Source organism: Giraffa tippelskirchi, chromosome 5 (assembly GCF_054371585.1).
Source record: "Giraffa tippelskirchi isolate mGirTip1 chromosome 5, T2T-mGirTip1v1.2.pri, whole genome shotgun sequence".
NCBI lineage: Eukaryota > Metazoa > Chordata > Mammalia > Artiodactyla > Giraffidae > Giraffa > Giraffa tippelskirchi.
Window position 1 is genome coordinate 28,295,677 of NC_137279.1, and position 21,237 is coordinate 28,316,913.

Sequence of the window (21,237 nt, forward strand, 5' to 3'; positions counted from 1 at the left end):
GCACGCAGAGTGTTGGAGAGGCATCGAGTTTTATATTTTTAAGTGACCAAATCTAATAAAATGAAAAACAGGTTACTAAAACAGGTCCAAAAGACAATACGGGAAATAAGCTATAAAACCAAAGCATGAGGCCTCCTTGTGGACATGGAGCCCCGCAGCCCCTGCTGGACGCCAGGGCGAGCGTGGGGGCTGGGGATCTCACGTTTCCTCCAAATCCAAACTACACACTTTGGTTCTTGTTTTCCTTTTAAAGGTTTTTAAAAAGCTAACCCCAGGAGTCAGCCAAGCCTGCCCTGTGCTCAGCGGCACGTCCAGCCAGCCCGCGTCGAGCTTGGGCCCAGCGTCCTGCGTGTCCGACCCCTCTGCTGGTCGTGGTGGCGGCTCACTCCTGCGCTATGCTTCTCAGCACGTACTTGACCGTGTAGGCGAAGGCCGCAAACCCAACTATAACAAACAAGTTCGCCAGGGCCCCGCCCAGGAGTCCATGGTGCCGGTTGGCCTGCTGGAGCCCCGCCAGGTGTGGCCCGGCTCCCGGCGCGTGCCCATTGAGGAGCGGGAGCCCGTGCTGGCCATGGTGCGTCTCCCCATCTGGAACCACGTCCGGTAAGGGGAGAGCCTGGGGTCTGCTACTGAGTTCATCTTGTGCTTTCTGTTTTTGCTTAATTTCCTAAGAGAAAAACAGTAGGAAACAAGGGTTGGTCTAAACAAGCCAGTTCCTTCAGGGTCTAGAAGGGGACTGTGGTATACCACGGAGACCCTGGAGGGTCAGTGGTCACCGGCTGCACACACTTCATCCTGACAACTGCCCTTGAAGGCTGAGCTGCTGCTAATCCTGTCTAACAGACACAAGGGCCCATGGCAACAGCCAGAATCACCATGCCTGTGCCTCGGGGACTGGGACTGAGCCAGGTCCGAGCTGCTCTGACCCACCAGGGCCCCAACCTCCATGTGGCCCAGCCTCCCCTGCTCACAGCCACATTCTCTGCTCTGGCACCAAGACCAGGGAGTATGTCCGCCCCTCACTCCTGGCCACCCGTGACCTCAGCAGGCCCACCACCCTTTCCCTGACCTGCCCCCATCTCCGACTCACCCTCCAGCCCCGAGGTGCCCCAAGGAGAGGGGCAGGTCTGCAGCACCTGCCTGTTTGCATCTCAGTTCCCCTCTCCATGTTTGTAGCACAAGAACACACAGGAATACATTCTCTTGGAAAAAATAGAATCAAAGTGTTCCTGACGGGGAAAGCAAAACCGATGGCAAACTTTCACTTTCTTACCTCCACAACTTCAGGAAATAATTCACAAAACACTTTGTCTTTTAAATTAAACACTAAACTTTGTGCAGCCAGTTGTCTTTTCTAGGAAGAAAGAGAAGGAAAATGTCAGCCTGATGGCTAATTTCAGTTCCTTCATGTTCCAGAAACAGACTAAGTGACAGCTGAGCGACTGGTGTCTTCATGTTGTGGAAAGCAGTCCACAAGCGTGCTCCTCAGGACAGACTGACCTGGAGTCTCCCAAGGCTGTTTTTACCTTTCTGTATCATCAGCTGATCTTAGACTTGATGCCAACTAATAACAGAGGAGTCCCTGTCCTAACTGGGCTGAGGAGACCAAGCATCCTCCCCACCCGCCCCAAGCTCACCGTGAAGTCCGATGTCTCGATGCTGCCCAGGGTGGGGCCCTTCTCCACCATAAAGCTCAGGAGCCCCGTCAGGATGGTGGAGACGGACCAGGCCGGGTTCCACGTGTCTGGGTGGAAATCCGTGATAGAAAGACATAGCCTGAAAAAGGGACCCAGTCAACGGGGCACAGGTTGCTCAGGACCCCAGTCCCACATCCAAGCACACAGGGACGCCTTACCTTGTATTGCACTTAAATCTTCCATTGGGAGTTATCATATAAATACTAGGAGGTTTAAAAGGAAATTCTCTGGGAAAAATTAGTTTTCCGTGATAATAGCCACCTGCAACAGAAGAGAGAAGCAGCCTTGTCATCGCCACGGTGGGCGCAGCCCTCACAGTCCTCAGTCTCCTGCCCACCCTACTCCTGCCCACCCGCCCTGGAACACACGTCTTGCTAGCCATCTCACTGCAGCTCACGACCACCAACCTAGAGAGGCCTTACCACCCACCTCACCCCATGCCGACCGCAAGCCCCTCTTCCTCCATCGCATGCTTCTCTTCCCGAGAGCAGAGCATCAAGACAGAATCTACACAGGCTCCTCACTGGCCCCACCCTCATATTCTGGTCCCCTCATTCTTGCACCTCTTGCCTCCCATTCTCCACCAAACCACACCGAGCAACAGGTGAATCGCCATCATTCTCCCCCTAAAAATGAGTAAACAATGAAACGCTGACCCCTACCCCTCCCTGAGCCCTGTGAGCTGCTCCCTCCCCTGGAGAGCCTCGGGCCCACCCAGACTGGCAAGGCAGGAGAACATCACTTGACAGGACTTCCAGCGACATGCACATGTGTGCATGTATGATGAGGCTTGAGGGAGCTGCCATCTTCCCACTGGGGCTCCCTGCTGGTCCCCAGCTCCACAGGTCTCTGCCCAACTCTCTGACTGCCTGGGGCACTCTCCCATGGTGAAAGAGTGATAGAAGCAGAAGAGTGATGGTGTTGGGGGGGTGACGGGCAAGTGCCACCTGAGGCCAGCTCTGCATATAGACAAGCCAGCCGGCGAGGGATTAACTCTAGAGACGACGCTGGAGCACACCCGCTCCAAGAGCACTGAGAAAAGTCAAACAGGAGAAAGCGCAGGAGATGGAAACAGGTGCTCGGCCTGGAGGAGCAGGAGCACCCACGCACATTAGTGGAGACCACATTACTGGAGACCACTTAGTGGGGGCGGGGAGGGGTGGGCGGCCAACCTGCCCGGCCAATCCAGAGAGGACTGTCAGCAGCACCTGCAGCCGCTGGCCCCTGGCAGGAAGGCCTCCGCATGCAGTCACACACACTGAGGGGCTGGGCCAGAGCCACGAGTAGGGCCTGCAGTTCTCCCAGCACCCAGATGCCCACTCTCCACCGCAGAGCATCTGTCACAGGCCTGGGAGATGGTGCATCTGAGGGTGTGAGAGGCCGGGGGGTGTGGGGTGGGGCAGTGAGAGGGAGGGGTCTCTCCTCTGGCTTCATTCCAAGTGTCCCGGCCAAGCCCTAGGATAGACACCACTGAGAGCGCCTGGCTCCGGAGGAGGGAGGCCTAGGAGAAGCACACCAAGAGCCACGGCAGTGCTGACCCCGACCCACTGTCGGGGAGCTGAACCCGCACCTCCTCCAGGGCCAGCACACCATCCAGTCAACACGACACCACCACGAGTCTCAGAAGCAGGCACAATGACTACTTCCACTTTATGATTTAAAAAAAACCATTTTAGCTTCTCTGAGTCCCTCATCTTTCATTGTAAGTTTGAGAACTAATTTTTAGAATAAGCCCGTGCGCATCTACAGAACACTCTCCTAGGGTTTTAAAGGAATAAAATAAAACCTCTAGACACAAATCAACACTCGTGTGTCAGGAAGCCCACTTCAACTGTGAGCCTCACAGGTCTGGCGCGGCACTGACAGAGCTCAGAGCAAAGATGGGGTCAGCGGGCAGCCGACATGGAACCAGACAGATGTGGACATGGGAGAGTGGCTAAGGAGACTGGGAGGGAAGGGTCAGAACACCCAAAAGTCAGAGGAGCAAATGAGGAGGGAGCCAAAGTCTACGCATCAGAATCCACACAGGCCCAGACACTGAGGCCTGAGAGCTGTCTGTCAGGTGTGGCAGTTGAGGGTCCCTTGGAGACCCTGATGGAGCAGAGTCATTAGAGGATGGCACTGTGGACAGCAGGGCCCTGAGCTGAGGAGGGGGACAGGCATCAGGAGGGGCACAACAAGTGCTAAGGAGAAGGGGGAGGAGAGTGGCAAGGTGGGCAGCAGAAAAAGCCCTGGTCTCTGAAGGAACCCTCCCAAGGAACCCTCCCAAGGAGAAGGTGGACTGTCCCAGCCCGAGGCCCAGGAATAGCAGGACACACAGGAGAGCAGAGTGACGGGGCTGGGCTGGGGAAGAAGAGACTTTTATCATCAGTCAGAGCGGCTGGGGGATGGGGAGGTTCCTGCAGTCAAGCCCCACACCCCTCTTATATGGAAAACACTAAATCCATAAAGAATAAAAACCCTTTAAAACCAGGCATAACCCTACTTGTGAAAGAACACTGCTCGTTTTTAGTGTCTCTTCAAGTTTGTTAAAAACACAGCATGTATTTGATAAGTATGATCCACACAGGCTGTCCTGCAGCCCATCTTCTGCCCTGTGGTCTGGAACCCCACGCAAAGCCATCACCAAGCCTGATACCCTGTGGTAAAAATGAGATGCCACCCACGTGCCTTCTGCACTGTTTCCTCAGGACAGGGGATTCCGGAGCCAGCAGAGTCCCATGAGGCTAGTGACATTTCTGCCAGCCTACCCACAAGGCTCGTGAGTGGCTTGTGGGCCAGCCCACCCTTCCTCCCCGCAGCACAAGTCCTCTAGGGAAATCGCACACAGAACCCCATGGCAGGAAGAAGCAAGCGGGCAGCTCCAGCCACCAGAAGTCAGGACCCAGGCCTAGAGAGTGGCCTGTCTGGCCACAGCTCTCCTCTGGGCTCCGGCTTCACCAGGAGGCTGGCTCCAGGCTCAACTTGAGCCCTGGAGACTGGCTGACTGACAGCTCCAAGGTCTATTCACAAACACTGGAGGCCACTGGGTGGCAGCATTCGGCCTTGGCAAGCCCTGCGGGCCCCCACATTTTGCACCCCACCAACACAAGGTGCCGCTCCAGGAGGACACTGCACAGAGCAAGCACTCGGGAACTGACTTCCTTTCCCTCGACAACACACACGCTGGCCTTACTCTTCCCCGTCTGTTCTCTCAGCTCTGACTCCACTGAGGTAGGAGGCTGAGCTAACTTGATACTTTAGCAGTCCCTGAAGACAGAGAGGTGAAGTGAAGTGAAGTGAAAGTCGCTCAATTATGTCCGACTCTTTGCGACCCCATGGACCATACAGTCCATGGAATTCTCCAGGCCAGAACACTGGAGTGGGTAGCCTTTCCCTTCTCCAGGGGATCTTCCCAACCCAGGGATCAAACCTGAAGACGGGAGACACATCAGCAAAACCAGACTCTGAGCAAACACCTCTAGGACTTGGAGGAAACCAGAACAAGCTCCAAATGTGTGCAGTCTACCTCCCACACATCCAAAACAGAAAGAGCATTACTGACAAACAAAAGGAGTTTCTCGGGTAAGGTCTCTTTGGAACACAGATGCTGCCTCTTGTTCATCTAATTCAGAGTTAAAGACTTACCTTCATAGGGAGTCATCTCAGGGCCTCGGACCACATAGTGCCTGAGGGAGGAGAGAAAATGAGTTGGCTTTGGCGATGGCATCACTCCAAGGCCAGGGTTTTTAGGACCCACCCGAAACTAAGACACTCACAGACATTCAGCAGGTGACTAAACTCAACCAGCTAAATAGCTCCCTGCCTCTCCAACAGGATCAGAGAGGCTGTGCCCTCCAAGTTTTCTACAAAGTGCCTCTGAATCCACAACACAGTATGCAAAAAGCTAACCCTCTTTGACCATTAACATCAACTGACAATTTAAAAATTCACTTCACGAGACTTCCCTGGAGGTCCAGAGGTTAAGACTCAGCACTTTCAAAGCAAGGGGTACAGGTTTCAATCCCTAGTTAGGGAACTAAGATTCACATGCCATGCAGTGTGAGGGAAAAAAAAAAACAAAAATTCACAATTTATAGTTGAGATGTACTTGAAATCTGATGTTTTTCAGTGTGCCCAAATATCATGCAATAGCTGGAGACACGCAGAGACTGTGCCCCTGGCCCTGCCACCCTGGAAGACTCAGACGCGACCTCGAGAGCAGTTATTTTCCAGCAGGAGAGACAGGGACAGTTCGTGATGGTCACCAAAGGCCTCACACAGAGGGACCACAGCCCCATGGACTCTGCTCTCCACACAATAAATGACACTTCATCTCTATGGCAAGAAGCATTGGAACTGCTCGATTTTTTTCGGTTGCTCTGTGTGGTTGATGGGATCTTAGTTCCCTGATGGACCAGGGATGGAATCCAGGCCCTTGGCAGTGAGAGCTGAGTCCTAACCACTGGACCACCAGGGAAGCCCTGAACTTATGAATTTTCAAAGAAAACAGAAAAGCACAAAGAATACAAAACTAACCAGAAACACAAGACCAGACACAACTGTGCACACATGAGTAACCACCTCTCCAAACACTACTTCCCACCAGGACACTTTGACAACCCCTGCTCTCTACTGGCTGATAGGTCAGATTCAAAAAATGACGGGCCGGGCAAGCAGTGCTCTGAGAGCGCCTGACAGCCCCAGGGCAGCAGAGTGAGGAAGGCCTAGAGTGCAGACCTCTCCAGAAAAGCGCTCTCTTCTCCAGCAGCGGGACAGACATGCCGGCTGGGAAGAGCCCACACAGCCGGCCCAACACGGCCGTCCTCAGCTGGTGTCTGGAACTGGATGCCAGGGGGTCTCATCACCTTAACGGCACCTCAACTGTTTGGGCAAAAATGTGGTCAGTGCTGAAAGGAAGCCTGCTGTCCTTCTGGGAGTCTGGAATACTGGGGGGCTCCAGGCAGAGGTTCCTGTGACCCAGTCCCCCTGAAATCTCTGGTGCTCAGTCCCAAGGGGGCTTCCTTGAGGACAACCCACCAGCATACAGCTTGTCCCAGCTCGTGGCAAGGAGGGGAAGCCTGTATCTGGTCTCCAATGGACTCTGTCCCACGCCTCTCCCTCTGTAGTGGGTCTTCCTAGTGAACAGTAGAACCTGGGACCTGACCCCTACTCAGGAGGATCCCCCACATGACAAGGATGTCCCCTAGAGTGCCACAGAGCCCATCTGTCCATCTGCTAGCTACATCCTGGGGGCAGGGCGAGTTCTGCCGTGACACTGATGTCTCCCCCACACACCAAGGCTGGACTCCCTGAGACCCTCTGCCCACCTGCCAGCGCTGACCCTTCTCTGCAAGCCAAGGAATGTGGATCCAAAATCCCTGAACACCTGTCCAACCTGGAAAAGACTTTTTTTAAACTCAGATCTCTTTCCTCTAGATTTAAAATTTTTTTTTACAGTATTTAAGATCAAAACATAAAATATTAAATACCCTCCAAACAGGAAAAACGTTCCTTAATGTTTCAGCCCTACATTGTTTCTCACAAAATCACCAGCACACCTGCTAAGGGCAGCACTTCTGTGGCATGGCAAGTTCCCATGAAACGCACGTCCACAGGCACAGGGCAGGGTTCAGGACCCCACCCCCCATCACAAACTTGCCAACATAGGACAGGCCACCTCACAGCATCAAGAAGCAAAGAGCAGAGAAGGAGAGTCAAGACAAGGAGCTTCTCCAACAGGCGTGAGTCTGCAGGCCCCAAAGCCACCCCTAGGAAGGACACTCTCTCTGGCCCCAGCGTGCAGAGCTCAAAGACAGCCCGCCACATCCTGGGTTGCTGTCCATTGTGAAGACAACCAAAGAGCATCTGCAGGCCTCACAGTCCACTCATGCCTGATGAGAGTACAGGAACCCCTTTCCCATGCTAAGAGGGCCCCTCTGGCCCTAAGCTCATCAGGGAGAAGCCAGGTGGCAGGTGGTGCAGGGAAGGAAGCGGCAGAGCCTTACCACTCAAGGATGTTGGAAGGGAGGGGCTCGGCACAGATGTAAGGCACAGGGTCTTTCTTAATCCGGAGATAGTCCTGCTTCAGGCGCTGGGTCGCTGTCGTCGGTGCTCTCTTACCGCTGTTGCTGCTCATCTGTAGAGACAAGTCTACACTGACACAGGACTGAGCGAGGCAGCCCCCACTGCCCACACCTCTGCCACCCGGAATCAAGGCCCCTGGGCTGCTCCAACTTGTCCGCCCTCTCAGACACCCGTGAGCCTTGCAGAGTCTCCTTTCCCATCTGTCCCAGCAGGTCCTTCGCCAATGTGACCTTCGTCAGATGCAAAGGTTAAGAGAGACCCTGCAGACTTACCTGTGTCCTTGAAGAACCTTCAGAGGGAGAAAGCCCTTGAATTCGACGGTCACGAGTAGAGATGAGCTAAAGCCAGCCCCAACTACCTGCCATGAGCATGTCTCCCCCAGCGCTACGCTGGGTGGTGCCATGCTCCTCCCAGAGCTCCTTGTTAAACATTTTCCAGCACATTTACCATTGGCCACAGGTGGGTGGGAGGAACAAGGGAATAGAGGAAGAGCCTCTTTCTGGAACTGGAGAGAGAGATTGGGACTCCGGAGAGACCCAGACACACGTGCAGGACAGAAGAGGAAGCAGAAGCAGCTGGACAGGCAAAGGTGAGGAAGTGTGCTGTGTCCAGGGCCCAGCACTGGGCCACCGCAGGAGCCAAAGCACTGTGAATGGCAGCTAATGAGGCCAACCAGGGACTCGAGGCCAGGCCGTCAGGCAGCACCCCACAAAGTTTTTAGGCCCAAGTCTTAAGGCAAATAAGATCTTCCATTAGAAAGGGCACTCTGGAGGCCCAGCAGAGGATGACTAGGACAGACTGGGACAGACAAGATGGCACGGGAGGGACAGGACGGCACAGGACAGTACTGAAGGCTGGGATGGGAGGGAGGGAGCAGCCATCATTCAAGAGAAGAGACCTGGCCTGGATCAGGGGACCTGGAACACCTCAGCTCTGCTCCAGAGGCAGGAGGGCAGGATGGGGAAGTGGAAGACGGGCTCCCCACTCTCAGGGACACCAGAACAGCTCCAGCTCCATCTACTTAACAAACTAGAACGTCTCATAGATGGAAATTAGATGCATAAGCAAAAAAGTTCTGCTGCTAAAAATAAAGCAAGAAAGTCACTGGTGTAAAATGCAGTGGAGATGGAGGACACACAGGGTGTGCAGCACAGGATGGAAAGAAGAGAGGGGAGGCTGACTAGACAGGGCAGCAAGTGAGGAATCACTCTGCCTAATCTGTGTTCCCAACCTGTCCCACCAAAGCACAGGACGTGAGCAGCCAAACCTCCACGCAGACCTCCCAGCCAGTACCCACTTGGCACTGCTCCCCACATCAGGCCAGACCTTCCTCACCTCACTTGCACCTTTCCTCCCATCAGTCTCTGCCCAGAGTGTCTCATCAGAGGCTATGGACTCCTGCCCTGTGCCCATGGGATCCTCCTCAGAGCATCCCCCCCGCCAGATGATGACCAGGGCTTGCGGTCTCACTCTGCACCCCCAGGGTGCCGCAGTGGTCCCTCCACATGCCCAGCCCTGCTTCCTGCTCTGGGGTCCCTAAACCTCAGATACCCATGTGCTCCCACTCTCCCCATCCCACCACACCCCCCCCGATGCAGGGCCCACTACGCTGCCCATCCGCTATCACGAGACGTCCGACTAGCTTCTGGCTTCCGGTCTCCCCCCATTTCAGTCCATCCTGTTCACTGAAGTCAACTGACCCTTCTCATCGCACAGTTCAGATCACAACCTTCAGGACTCACCCAGAAAATAAATTCACCTGAGCAAATAAATGTCAACACTTCTGCCATCTGCCAAGTCCTCAGCCCCAGGCCGCCCTCTATCCCCCAATTCGGACTTCCACAGCCCCCGACATTCCCACAGCCTGAGCCAACTCCTCCTCACCCCAACCACGTGGCCACACCCCAGCCCAGCCTCTACCAGTGGATGCCTCGCCAAGGCCCTGCCCAATCCAGTGCCCAACTCCCCTGGTCAAGTGCCTCCACATTCTGCCCTTTGCTGGCCTTCCTGCCACCCAGCTGCATATCGCACAGGTGCCACCAGGCCCTAGCAGACACTGCTGGCTGGGGTGCCCACTGCGGGTGGTTAGGGTCTAGCCGGTTAGGGTCTAGCCTGAGAGGGAGCGCTCCCCCAGCACCACCCCCAAGTTCCAACCAGAGACAGCAAGAGGGCCAGGTGGTTCACCACGGGCAACATCTAGTAACAAACACCATGACAAGTCAAAAGCAAGACCACCACCCAGGACTTGTTTCCTTTAACTGTTCACACTGACATTCTGCCACACACAAACCAATTCACTAGGTAATTCAAACACACCTGTGCTTGAACTCAATTAAGTGGCCAACTTCGATGCTTCAGAAAGGTTAGAGGACAGCCACACAAAACAAATAAAATAGATCCTGCCTGGCTCCTCACAAATGAACTTTCCTCCCCCTCTTGCTTTCGAAGTCATAATCTTTAGAAGCCTACTTACAATTCAACCGCTCTGTTTATTAAAGGAAAGGGTTCCCTCAGCCTCGCTCAGAGCAGTGCTCTCAGGCCCCTCCAGATGACAGGTGAGCCAACTTCTCCGTCTTCCCCAAGCACACAGGGTGCATATCGGGTGCCTCCACAGACCCCGAAGTGCATCTCAGGTCCCCTCAGGCCAAGTCCCCACAGACAGAGCACAAGTGTTACGGAAGACATTAAAAAACAAAACAAGAAGCACAGTCCACATACAAAACTTCAGTGCAGACAGCTTGAAGGCCGGTAGCCTGAACCAACATCCTGGCAAGAGTCCCCTCCGTACCATGCAGACACAGACTCGCCCCTCACTCAGCACTGCCCGCCCGGCTCCTTTGGTTCCTTTCTCTCCGCCCAGAGACCTTGGTCTGACCCACCAGAGTGCACATGACACACCCGTGCCCAGGACTCGCAGAGAAGTCTCTCCCTTCACCAGTGGGATTGCTTCACAGGTTGGATGGAGGCCCACGGCTGATGGGGGCCACCGCACCTGCCACTCCCGCACCTGCACAAAGGCTGGCTTGGCTATGTACAGATGACAGAGCACTAGTTCTAGATACTGGGATCCAACCGTACCTGCAGAGAGGCTGGGTTTTTCAAGAAAGCAAGACCCTAAAGTTACACCGAGGGTCCCTCACCCAGAGAAAACAGAGCCTTGACCACTGCCCAGAGAACTCTTAGGCCCTCACTAACTCCCCCCGGGGCTGCCCCGGGACCTCTCTAAGCATTTCCAGCCCGGGCCTGGGGTGAGTTGGAGAATGGATGTGAACTAAACACAGACCAGCTAAGTGGTATTAACTGGGAAGGGGGCGAGAAGCGTATATCTGGCCAGGGGTGGACCGGGACAGGTAACTAGCAGACGGGGAGAGCAGGTAGGCACAGGCGAGAAGCCGGCCTAGGGCCCTCTCCAGCCACCCAGCATGGAGCTTCCCCGTCTGACCGCCCGAATTTTGTTTCCACTCCAGACGTTCATTGCTCGGGGGACTTGAGAGGCGGTCTGGGGTCCTAACTGATCGAGATGAAGCGGCAGCGGGCTCAACGGCAGCCACCCCACCCCGACACCGATTCCCAAGATACGCTTACAAACCAAGCTCTACGCCGGGTCGTCCTGGCGGCGCCCGCAAGTGTGCCACTAACGGGAGCCTTTCCATGGGACGTCAGCCGTGTGGCCACCCGAATCCCCAAGTTGGCCGGAGGGAGAACGACCCGGCCCGGAGCCCCCGGCTCCCCGCTGTAACCGACCTCGGTTCCGCGCACAGAAGCTCCGGGCCGGGCCCCGCGAGCGCGGACGCGGCGAGGACGGACCGTGCGGAGGCACCGCGCTCCCCGCTCGGGCCGGCTCCGGCGGGGCGGACGCGCGGAAGAGGCCCCGGCGGAGGCCCGCGGCGCGCTCTCACCTCTCCCCGTCGCCGCGCGTGGGCCGCCGCCGCGCTCAGGCTCGCCGTGGTGGAGGCCGGAGCAGAGAGCGGAGAGTGGGGCCCGCGCCGCACAGCTGCACCGCGCCGGGAGCGAGCCCACCCGACCGCAGCCGCTACCGCCGCCGCTGCCGCTTTTGCTGCCGCCTCAGCTTCCAAGATGGCCGCCCACGGGGCGGGGCAATCCCCGCTTCCAGTTCCGGGGCGCGGTTAACTGAGGCGGCCGCTCTAGACGGCCAGGCGAAGGTCGCCTGCATCTCGCTGTCGCCTTTAGTCCCGGGAGGCAGAAGCAGCCGGCGCATGCGCACTGGCAGGCAGCTCCGAGGGGCGGAGAACGAGCTCAGGGCAGGTCTGGTCAATCAGTCACGGCTGGCCCTCCTGTTGGTCCCTCAGCCACACCGCTGTCAGCGGCCGCAGGGCTCCGGGGGGCTCCGGGGCCCCCTACCCTGCACGTTCCCCTTCTCATGATCCTCTGCCTTCCGCGGGAAAACAGCCCCAGTTAGAGGGTAACCCCCGAGGTGCCGGTATGAACCCCGCCCAAGTTTCCTGGTACCTCGACCCTCCCACCGCCCCCTTCCGAAGGATCGGCCCAGTCCCGCCTGGAGGACCCAGTTCTTGTGCCCACTTAACAGGGAAGCGCTGGAGGCAGTCCGCGTCCCCAGTGACTGAACCACCCGGGTTCCTGAGAATCGAATCCTGGGTAACCTTGTGTGACCGCAGTGATGGTGGAGCCAGGAGCCCCACTGGAACCTGTGCCAGGTGGGGTCCGATGTAGGAATCCTGCCCAGCCCCTGCCCAGGGGTAGAGCTGTCTTCATAAAAAGAGTTGCACTGTTTCCCGACTGAATTTTCCGCCCAGCCCATGAATAGGGTCATTATGCAGCAGTGGACGCTGCACTGAGGCTCACTTTCTGCTCCCACGGTCCCCTCCCAGGTCCTGGGGGAGGGGGAGGAAGAGCAGGGAGGTGGGGGCGGCCAGAGAAGTCCCTGGGGAGCAGAGTCTGTCTCTGGGACAGCACTGGGGGAACACTTTGGAGCAGGTAAGGATGGCATACGGGTGGGAGTCTGGATAAGGGAGGGCTGGGCAGTGGGCAGGCCAGCACGCTCCTCACCACCCTTCCTGGTGAGTGGGGGCTGGGGTGTGCCCTCACAGGGCTGTACCAGGGCAGACGCTGCACTGACTGTGAGACAGGCCTTGGTCATCAGCTGGGACCAATCCAGAGAGGCTGTCGCTAGGCAGATCTGGGGTTCAAACCCCAAAGTCTCACCCTTGACCACAACCCTGACTGCCTCTCAGTATACACCACCAGTCAATGGGGTTACTAACCACATGACGATTGACAGTGGACTCCAAGCTCCAGCGGGTCCAGCCATGGCCACTGGCAGAGGGCAGGCAGAGGGCCATGATAGCAACCGAATCTGGCCCACCCAGGGCACCTCAGACAAGATATGAGCAGTCATTGCAGGGCTGGCCCAGGCCCAGGGGCAGAAACAGAAGTGCCCATCGCCCCTCAGGCCAGCACCAGCCAGCCAGCCTGGGGGAAGCAGCCTGCTACCTCCCCCTGCCACGAGTGAGCTTTGCTGGCCCTGGCCCTCCTTCCTCATGGGGAGACTGGCGGTCCCAGGCCCCACCTCCTACTGCCACACTCAGAAAACATCTCAGGCTTCCTTCTCTCCCTTGCCTCCTCTGGGATCTGCCATCCCCACGCAGGGCGGGCCCAGCTGTTTTTAGCTCGAGGGGAGTTATGTAAGGGAGGCTTCCCTGAGGCTCTGGGTGTTTCAAGCACAGGTGTGAGAGAGACACAAGGCCAGACCCTGAGCCCTACACAGGCAACATCACACACTTGGCCCATTTCCAGTGGCCACTACCTTAAGGAGCCGCCTCTGTATTGGCCCAAATCCCTGCTTGACACTGCGGTCAGCACCTGGGGGACAGGGAGGTGCTGCAGTAGCACCGAGGAGGCCTCCTACCTGCCAGTTGGCAGGGACTCCAGATGGTCCAGCCCCCCAGGCTGGGGAGGACACCCCCGACCCCCAAAATCTGGCACAAGTGCAGAGCCCATTGGCTCAGACTTCATGGCTGCTGCACCAGAATCCTTCCAGGGCCAACTCTTAGCTGTCTCAGGGTGGAGACACCCACGGGTATGGAAGTGGAGCCCAGGTCTGGAAGGAGGCACATTGGTATCCCTAGGTCTAGCTTCAGGGAAGGCCAGCACTTGAAGGCTCAATGGGGCCATGCTCAGCAGGCGGGGCCAGCCATCTCACTGGGGAGAGGGTGGGGGACATAGGGCCCTAAATAATTTCTCTAATTCTGTCAACACACAGCTGTCAAGGAGCAGCCACACAAGCCCCTGTTGTGTGAGGAGCTGGAGATGCCCTGTCTGGTCCCAGCCAGTTCCTTCTGCCTGGAGGAGCCTGGGGAGGCAGGAGAGGGGTCGGGCAGGAAAGGGAGGAGGGGGCTGCTGGCCTTGCTGCCACTGGACATAGTCTCTGTGTCTCTGCCCTCCCAAAGGTGGGCTCTGGGGCAGCCTCCTCAGAAGCAGGAAGATGGGGCTCTGACGCTGGCCCCATGACATCAGTTGGTCTCATCTCTGAGTCTCGAGCCTCAAGAGGAAACTCAGCACTTTGTGCTTGAGGAAACGGGCTCAGAGAGGTTGAGTAATTTGTTCAACGTCACACAGCTGATGACTGAGGAAGCTGTGATTCGCACTCATGCCTAGATGAGTCCAGGGCCAGCTCTTCCCTGAGCGTGACTTCCCTCTCCCAGAGGTCCACAGCCACCATCTGCCCCTTCCAAAGGCAGGAGGCTGATGACCTCACCCCTCCTCAGAGCCAAGCCCCCGCCAGAAGGGCCTAGCGAGGGTGGGGGCTTCCTCCCTCATCTCAGACCCATTTGGGGTGGGCTGTCAGGAACCCAGAGCCTGTGTGGGAGGGGCAGAGGGCCAAGCGGAAGGTCTGGTCATTTGGGATGGCAAGGCCTCTGGCCTCATGGAGCCCTGTCGGGTTCCCCGTGGGTCCTCCTGGGGGCTCTCCGGCCTTTCACACACTGTCTGGCCTCAGGCAACCACTCTGGGGCCGAGGATTTCAGCCGTGAGGTGGTGGACTTGGACCCTGAGTGTGGTGTGTGGCTGGTGCAGGGTGTCTGTGCCTCCCAGGAGGCTGAGCTGTGGGCACCACCTGCCCACCCAGGCCTCAACTCATTCCCACAGTAGGTGCCTGTCCCAGGGGCTGGACAGCCAGAACCAGAGGACATCTGTGTTCTGGAAGTGGAGGCCCCTGCCCAGGGACCCCTGGCCACAAACACCTTGGTTAGAGCTTGGGCAGGTGGAGGCAAGCAAGAATTCTCCCAGGCCAGGCGGGAGGAGAGTGGACAGGGGAGGGAGCCAAGCACCCCAGGGTCTACCAGAGTGGGGTCCCTCCTTGCCCTCCAAAAACCTGGAGCCCCTCACCCACTGCTAGGGCCAGGCCCCCAGACCTCACTTTCAGGAACAAGGGCAAGAGAGCCTCACTGTGGTGAAGGACCCCCCTCCCTGCCCCAAAGACTTCTCCTTCCGGGACCAGAGCAGATGTGGATGTCCCTGCCAGGCTCCGCCCCACCACCTCGCCCCACGCCCAGCCTGTTATAAACAGGAGGCTGCTTGGCCAGCCTCGGGCCACAGTCCGCTTTGTCACCTGCTAGAACTGCCACCAGCACTGCCACAGTCACCACTGTTGCAGCCGCCAGCATCAGAGGATGGAGGCCCATGCACAGGGAGGGTGCAGCTTCGAGGTACCAGGGCTGTCAGGGCGGGGCGTCACCGGGGTTTCCCCGCTCCGGCTTGAGGTGGAGGGGCTGTGTCCCCCATGTCATCTGGAGCACAGGCACAGGCGGGGCGAGGGCAGAGGCTCCCATCCACGCCTTTGTCATGCATCCCCACTGACAGAGGGCTTGCTATGTGTGAGAGGAGTGTGTGTGTCTGTGCACAGCTGTGTGCGTGCGTGTACTGTGTGAAGGGGTGGTGCACCCCCACTCCTGCCATGGCTGAGGTGTCGGGGACCCAGGCCCCCATCTCAGGAAGCCACCCTCCTCTTGCCTGGCAGCCCCAGCCAGGGTGGGAGGTGGACAGTCTGGAAACATGGTTACTGGAGTCAGAAAGAACCTTCTAGAGGCCCTTTTCCCTCGCCTGTATCACGAGGCTGAAGGTCCTGCTGCCCTGTGAGGGCTCCATGTGGTCATGGGATACCCGTGTGGGCAGCACTCTGTGCCACAGGGGGCCCACCAGCAGCATCCATGCTGGCACGTTCTCCCAGCCTGGCTGCCTCCACAAACCTGAGGCCTGGGCTGACCACCCCCACCTGCTACCTGGGCTCCATGCAGCTGGTGGGCACTGGGTGTCCAGGCCAGCGTGTGCTGGCTGAGACACACCAGGCCCTTCCTTGGCTCAGCCCCCTCCCCAGGCATCAGCCCAGGCCTGGTTGCCTAGAGGGGCCAGAACCCAGGAGGCTACACCCTAGGTGCAAGAGGCCTAATGATTCAGAACAAGATGGGGACACTCTGGAAAGTCCGTAGGAAGCCCAGGCAGTGACTCACTGCGTGTCTCGGGCTAGCCAGCCTAACCTGGTCAGGGCCCACGGCCCTGTGCACTGAGGGACCAAGGTCCCGGGACGCTAGAGCCTCTGGGTGGGACTAGGGCCAGGCAGGCCCCAGGTCGACCTCCCTGGGGCCCTCAGGTCCCCACCATGTCTGGTCAGACTGCTGCCTACTTTTCTGGAAGCCCGAGGCCCACAAACAGAGCATCCCCGGACTCAGTTCAGTGGACAACACCCCCGCCCAGGCCCACAGTGCCCAACAGGCTACAGGCCTGCCCCTTGGCCCAGATGTGGCCGGACCTGCGTAGCTCCATCGGCCCCAATCCAGCGTGGCCATGCTGGCCACTGAGGGTTGGTGGAGGCTGTTGGGGCCCAGAGTCCAGTCAACCCCCAATGCTGGGCCCCAGGCCCACTCAGAGCAGGTCACCTGGCTGCCTCTCACCAGAGGCCCCTGCCCCACTTGGCAGATGGCAGCAGAGACCCACCCAACCTCGAGCCACCTGCAAACAAGGCCTGGCACAGCCTGGACCCTATGTCCCTTGCTGTCCCTGCCCCACCACCCAGGCTCGGCTCTGGCCATGATAAGACACGCCTGTGGAGGCTGCCTGGTGCCCCTCTTGTCACCATGGGAGTGGGGGGCAACAGAGTTGGTCCCAAGTTATGGACCAGCTTCCAATGGGGTTTTTCTCAAGCGTCAGCAAGCCAAGCTTGGCCACTGGTGGCTGAGGGAGATGACAATTCCGGGAGTTCCCAGGCATGGAGAATGGAAGACTGATGGCCTAGGTGGGGAGACCTGGGTGAGGTCAGGCCAAGTGGCAGCTGGAGCCCCGCTGAGTCTCACTTCTCAGATGCAGGCTGAAGGCACGGGCCAAACAGTGGGTGGGGGGCCAGGAACCTGGACGTGCCCCCAGGCACCCCCACCGACGCTGCCCAAGGAGGAACGTGGAGAGAGGCTGGTAGAGCTGCATGCCTCCTACAGAGAGCTGGTCACCTTCTTCTGCACCAACTCCACTATCCACGGCACCATCCGCCTTGTCTGCTCTAGCCAGAACCGCCTCAAGACTGCCTCCTGGGGGCTACTGCTGGCAGGAGCCCTGGGCGTGCTCTACTGGCAGTTCGCGCTCCTCTTCGAGCAGTACTGGCGCTACCCGGTCATCATGACAGTGTCCGTGCACTCGGAGCGCAAGCTCTTCCCATCGGTCACTCTGTGCGACATGAACCCACACCGGTGAGGGCTGGTCCAGCCTGGGGGCCCCTCCCCTGGTGTGGTCACAGCAGGACAACCCATCTCTTCTCAGGGGCAGGGCTAAAGGACAAGAAGAGTCAGCTGAGTGTTACTGTGACTAGTGCCAGGCTGGAGGGACCTTCAGGACCTAGGCAGCCCAGGAGGGGGAGGGGAGGAGAGCCAGGGGCTTTCCAGAAGAGCAGGTGCCTGGAGAGGGGAGCAGGGTAACATTACAGTGTGGAGTCAGTGGAGCAAAGACAGGGAAGGGCTATGAATGAGCCAGAGGAGGATGGGGTCCCGGGGGTGGGGGGCAGGCCAGGCCAGGGGTCTGACTTCCGTCTGCAGCCCCGGCTCCGAATTCAGAACCGCCTTCTAGGCTTCTGAAGATGGCAGGGGGTGGGGGGCTCCTGTCCTGTCTGTGACTTCGGGGTCAGTGCCTGGGGGCCAGCTTGGCTCTCTCCAAAGTACGCGTGCTAAGGGGGCCTGGCTCTGACTCTGCCCACTCCACCCACCCTGCCCTCAGGCCACACTTAGCCCGCCACCATCTGCGGGTTCTGGATGACTTTGCCCGGGAGAACATCTACTCCCTGTATCGGTTCAACTTTAGCGACAGCAGGGATGCCCTGGGGGCCGAGGTCCCAGGTCCAGAGCCTGCCTTCCAGCTGGACCGTAGGATCCGCCTCCAGAGGCTGAGACCCTTGGATGGCCAGAACAGAGTGGGCTTCAAACTGGTGAGTGTCCAGCCCGGGGGGGTCTGCATGGGACTCGGGCAGGCCAGTTGGCCCACACTGACCCCATGCCCCACAGTGTAACAGCACCAGCAGCGACTGTGTTCAGCAGGCCTACTCCTCCGGCGTGGTGGCCGCCCGGGAGTGGTACCGCTTCCACTACATAAACATCCTGGCCCTGCTGCCTGCTGCCCATGAGGACAGCCACGGCAGCCACTTTGTCTTCTCCTGCCGCTACGACGACCGAGACTGCCATGCCCAGTGAGTGCCCAGTGTGTCCGCCCCCCCCATCCAGTAGTCTGCCGGCCCCGTGGCTCCCTCCAGAGACAAGGCAGCTGTGCTCCCCTCCCCACAACCCCAGGCAACACACAGCAGGGTGACAAGTGGAGGGTGTGTGCTTGTCTGAGCATGGCCCCTGGTTCCAGGCACTTCCAGACGTCCCACCATCCCACCTACGGCAGCTGCTACACCTTCAAAGGTGTCTGGGCCGCACAACGGCCAGGCGTTACCCACAGTGAGTGCCAGCTGGGACTGGGTGCGGGCAGGGTGTCTGGGCCGACCTGGCCTCACCCCTGGCCTCCCCCAGGGATCAGCCTGGTCCTCAGGGCTGAGCAGCAGGACCACCTCCCTCTGCTGTCCACAAAGGCCGGCATCAAGGTCATGATCCACCCGCAAGACCACACGCCCTTCCTGGAGCACCAGGGCTTCAGCATCCGGCCAGGGACAGAGACCACCATCGACATCCGTGAGGTGGGCTGCCTCCACCTCCAGGCTCTCGGCCTCTGTTTCCAAGCCCGGGGGGTGGCGCAGGACCTCCAGTTCGAGGCAGCAGGACTGAGTAGCTCCCCTTTCCCCAGGACGAGGTGCACCGGCTCGGGAGCCCCTATGGGCAATGCATGGACAGCACAGGCACCGTGGACGTGCAGCTACTGTACAACACCTCCTATACCAGGCAGGTGAGTCTGGGCTTAGGGGGTGGGGAGGTGGGGCAGGGGCCCAGGGAGGGGGCTGGGGAGTAGGTGGGGGAGGCTAAGGCAAGGAGACCCTAAGGGACGCTGGTGGTGGGTGGGGGAACAGGCCAGTGGGAAGGAGGGGAGGCAGGTGGGCCGGGGAGAGGGGCGGCTGCCCTGGACCCCCAGCTTCAGCCCCCACTGTCCTCCTAGGCCTGCCTGGTCTCCTGCTTTCAGCAGCTGATGGTAGAGACCTGTTCCTGCGGCTACTTCTTCTACCCTCTGCCGGCGGGGGCCGAGTACTGCAGCTACATGCGGCACCCAGCCTGGGGTGAGCTCCCTGCCCTGCCCCACCAGCCTGTTTGGCCAACAGCAGACCTCCCCACCGCCCCTGGGTCGCTTCTCATAGATTCACCCGTGACTGTCGTCCCCAGGTCACTGCTTCCACCGCCTCTACCAGAAACTGAAGACCCACCAGCTGCCCTGCGCCACCCGATGCCCACGGCCTTGCAGGTGAGGAGGCGTGCTGGGCTCAGTCTGGTCTGCCCGGGGCCAGTGCACAGGGACATGACGGGGGTGTCTCTCCCAGGGAGTCTTCATACAAGCTCTCCGCTGGGACCTCCAGATGGCCTTCCTCCACGTCAGCTGTGAGTCCCCAAGGGGGGTGGTGGTGAGGGATGGACAAGTAGGGAGACCATGGGCAGACAGCCCTCCCAGGACTAGCCTCTGTCCCCGCGGTCCTGCCCTCACATCACCCTGCAGCGCCCGAGGGCCAGGAGGAGCCGCAGCCACAGCAAGTCTTGTGTGTGCAGGACTGGGTCCTGGCTGTGCTAGGTGAGCCAAGCGGACGGAACCCATGGCCACCTTCTGCCTCCGTCAAGTCCTGGCCGCTGCCCCTGCCCTCCTTGCCCTCCAGGGCCCACATAGAGGGCTCCACCAGCAGGTCTGGGGCTCAGCCCCTCTCACCTGCGCCCTGCCCCAGGATCAGCCTGGCCAAGGTGAACATTTTCTATCAGGAGCTCAACTACCGCACGGTGGACGAGACGCCGGTCTACTCGGTGAGCTGCCTCCTGGGCCGGGGCCAGGAGGGGGGCGGGGCAAGCACCCTGGCCTCTGCTCACCACTGCCAACGCCCGCAGGTGCCACAGCTGCTCTCAGCCATGGGCAGCCTCTGGAGCCTGTGGTTCGGCTCCTCCGTCCTCTCGGTCGTGGAGGTGCTGGAGCTGCTGTTGGATGCCATGGCCCTCACCCTACTGCTGTGCTGCCGCTGGCTCCGCGGGTCTCGGCGCCAGCCCGGGGCAGCCACGAGGGTGCCCTCTCCAAGCCAGAGGCCAGCCAGTGGACCAGTGGCTGCAGGCACAACGTCTAACACCCCAGGGCCCGGATGCCTTCACCTCCCGGGGCTTCAGCAGGAGTCTCGGCTGAGAAATTCAGCCAAGTGTGGGCCCCAGAGACCCCTGACACCTGAACCAGTCTGAACCTGGCCTGATCCTGGGAGCGGTGGCAGCGGTGGGCTCTCCTGACTGCCCAGGGCGAGCCAGTCCAGCCCCATGGGGCCTCCTGGGCCAACCAAGCCAAACTGGGGGCCCAGGAAGCAGCAGCACCAGAGCTGGGAGGTGGCTCGCCGCCAGGAACGCAGCACAGAAGGGCTTCTCGTTAGCCAAGCCACCCTGCCCTGCCCAGTGGTGGCCTCACAGGTCTCAAGGAGGCCCAGGGCAGGCAGGGAATAAGGCAGTGTCCCCACCACTCTGGATTCCCGTATTCTGGTCGTGATGAAGTATCTGCCCAAGTGGAGGAGTGTGTGCCCATGTGTGGGGGGCGCTCCACACAGGAGTGTGTGTTTGGTACCAGTGTCATATGTCCACATGTTTCTGTGTCAGCAGGTCTGTCTGCACCTACATGTAGGTGTGTGCAGGCATCGGGCAGAGCCTCACTCAGCTCGGGGCCAGTGGGAGAAAGGACAGGGCCAGGCCCAGGCACTCAGTGACCTGGGGCCACTTTCCAATAAAATGGACGATTTCACCTGGTGACTAGGGTGTTTTCTGCTGTCCTCCCCATCCCGAGTGAGCTGAAAACCTCCAACCAG

General features: G+C 59.1%; 2 protein-coding genes across 11 annotated transcripts; one reads left to right on the top strand and one right to left on the bottom strand.

Annotated features, from left to right (window-relative positions):
- Positions 1 to 12: 12 nt before the first annotated feature.
- Positions 13 to 11,837, bottom strand: UBE2J2 (ubiquitin conjugating enzyme E2 J2). 6 transcript variants are annotated; one of them, XM_081488209.1, is made up of 8 exons: positions 11,508 to 11,837; positions 8,036 to 8,052; positions 7,685 to 7,815; positions 5,325 to 5,365; positions 1,856 to 1,958; positions 1,638 to 1,776; positions 1,274 to 1,354; positions 13 to 667 (listed from the first exon to the last, which is right to left on the bottom strand). In XM_081488209.1, exons 3-8 carry the CDS (start codon positions 7,813 to 7,815, stop codon positions 383 to 385), a joined length of 780 nt encoding a protein of 259 aa, XP_081344335.1. In that variant the 5' UTR covers positions 8,036 to 8,052; positions 11,508 to 11,837; the 3' UTR covers positions 13 to 382. The 6 variants fall into 6 exon arrangements, with proteins under 6 accessions (XP_081344335.1, XP_081344334.1, XP_081344330.1 ...); XM_081488208.1 differs by having other exon boundaries at positions 8,036 to 8,070; positions 11,349 to 11,528; XM_081488204.1 differs by lacking the exon at positions 8,036 to 8,052 and having other exon boundaries at positions 11,663 to 11,837.
- On the top strand, positions 11,800 to 21,178 carry SCNN1D (sodium channel epithelial 1 subunit delta). 5 transcript variants are annotated; one of them, XM_081488202.1, is made up of 14 exons: positions 11,800 to 12,029; positions 12,313 to 12,439; positions 16,941 to 17,476; positions 17,997 to 18,204; positions 18,281 to 18,462; positions 18,627 to 18,715; positions 18,788 to 18,951; positions 19,059 to 19,157; positions 19,365 to 19,482; positions 19,586 to 19,664; positions 19,741 to 19,798; positions 19,964 to 19,989; positions 20,095 to 20,209; positions 20,291 to 21,178. In XM_081488202.1, exons 3-14 carry the CDS (start codon positions 16,980 to 16,982, stop codon positions 20,627 to 20,629), a joined length of 1,974 nt encoding a protein of 657 aa, XP_081344328.1. In that variant the 5' UTR covers positions 11,800 to 12,029; positions 12,313 to 12,439; positions 16,941 to 16,979; the 3' UTR covers positions 20,630 to 21,178. The 5 variants fall into 5 exon arrangements, with proteins under 5 accessions (XP_081344328.1, XP_081344325.1, XP_081344327.1 ...); XM_081488199.1 differs by having other exon boundaries at positions 19,964 to 20,209; XM_081488201.1 differs by having other exon boundaries at positions 11,826 to 12,029; positions 18,081 to 18,204; positions 19,964 to 20,209.
- The last annotated feature ends 59 nt before the right edge of the window (positions 21,179 to 21,237 follow it).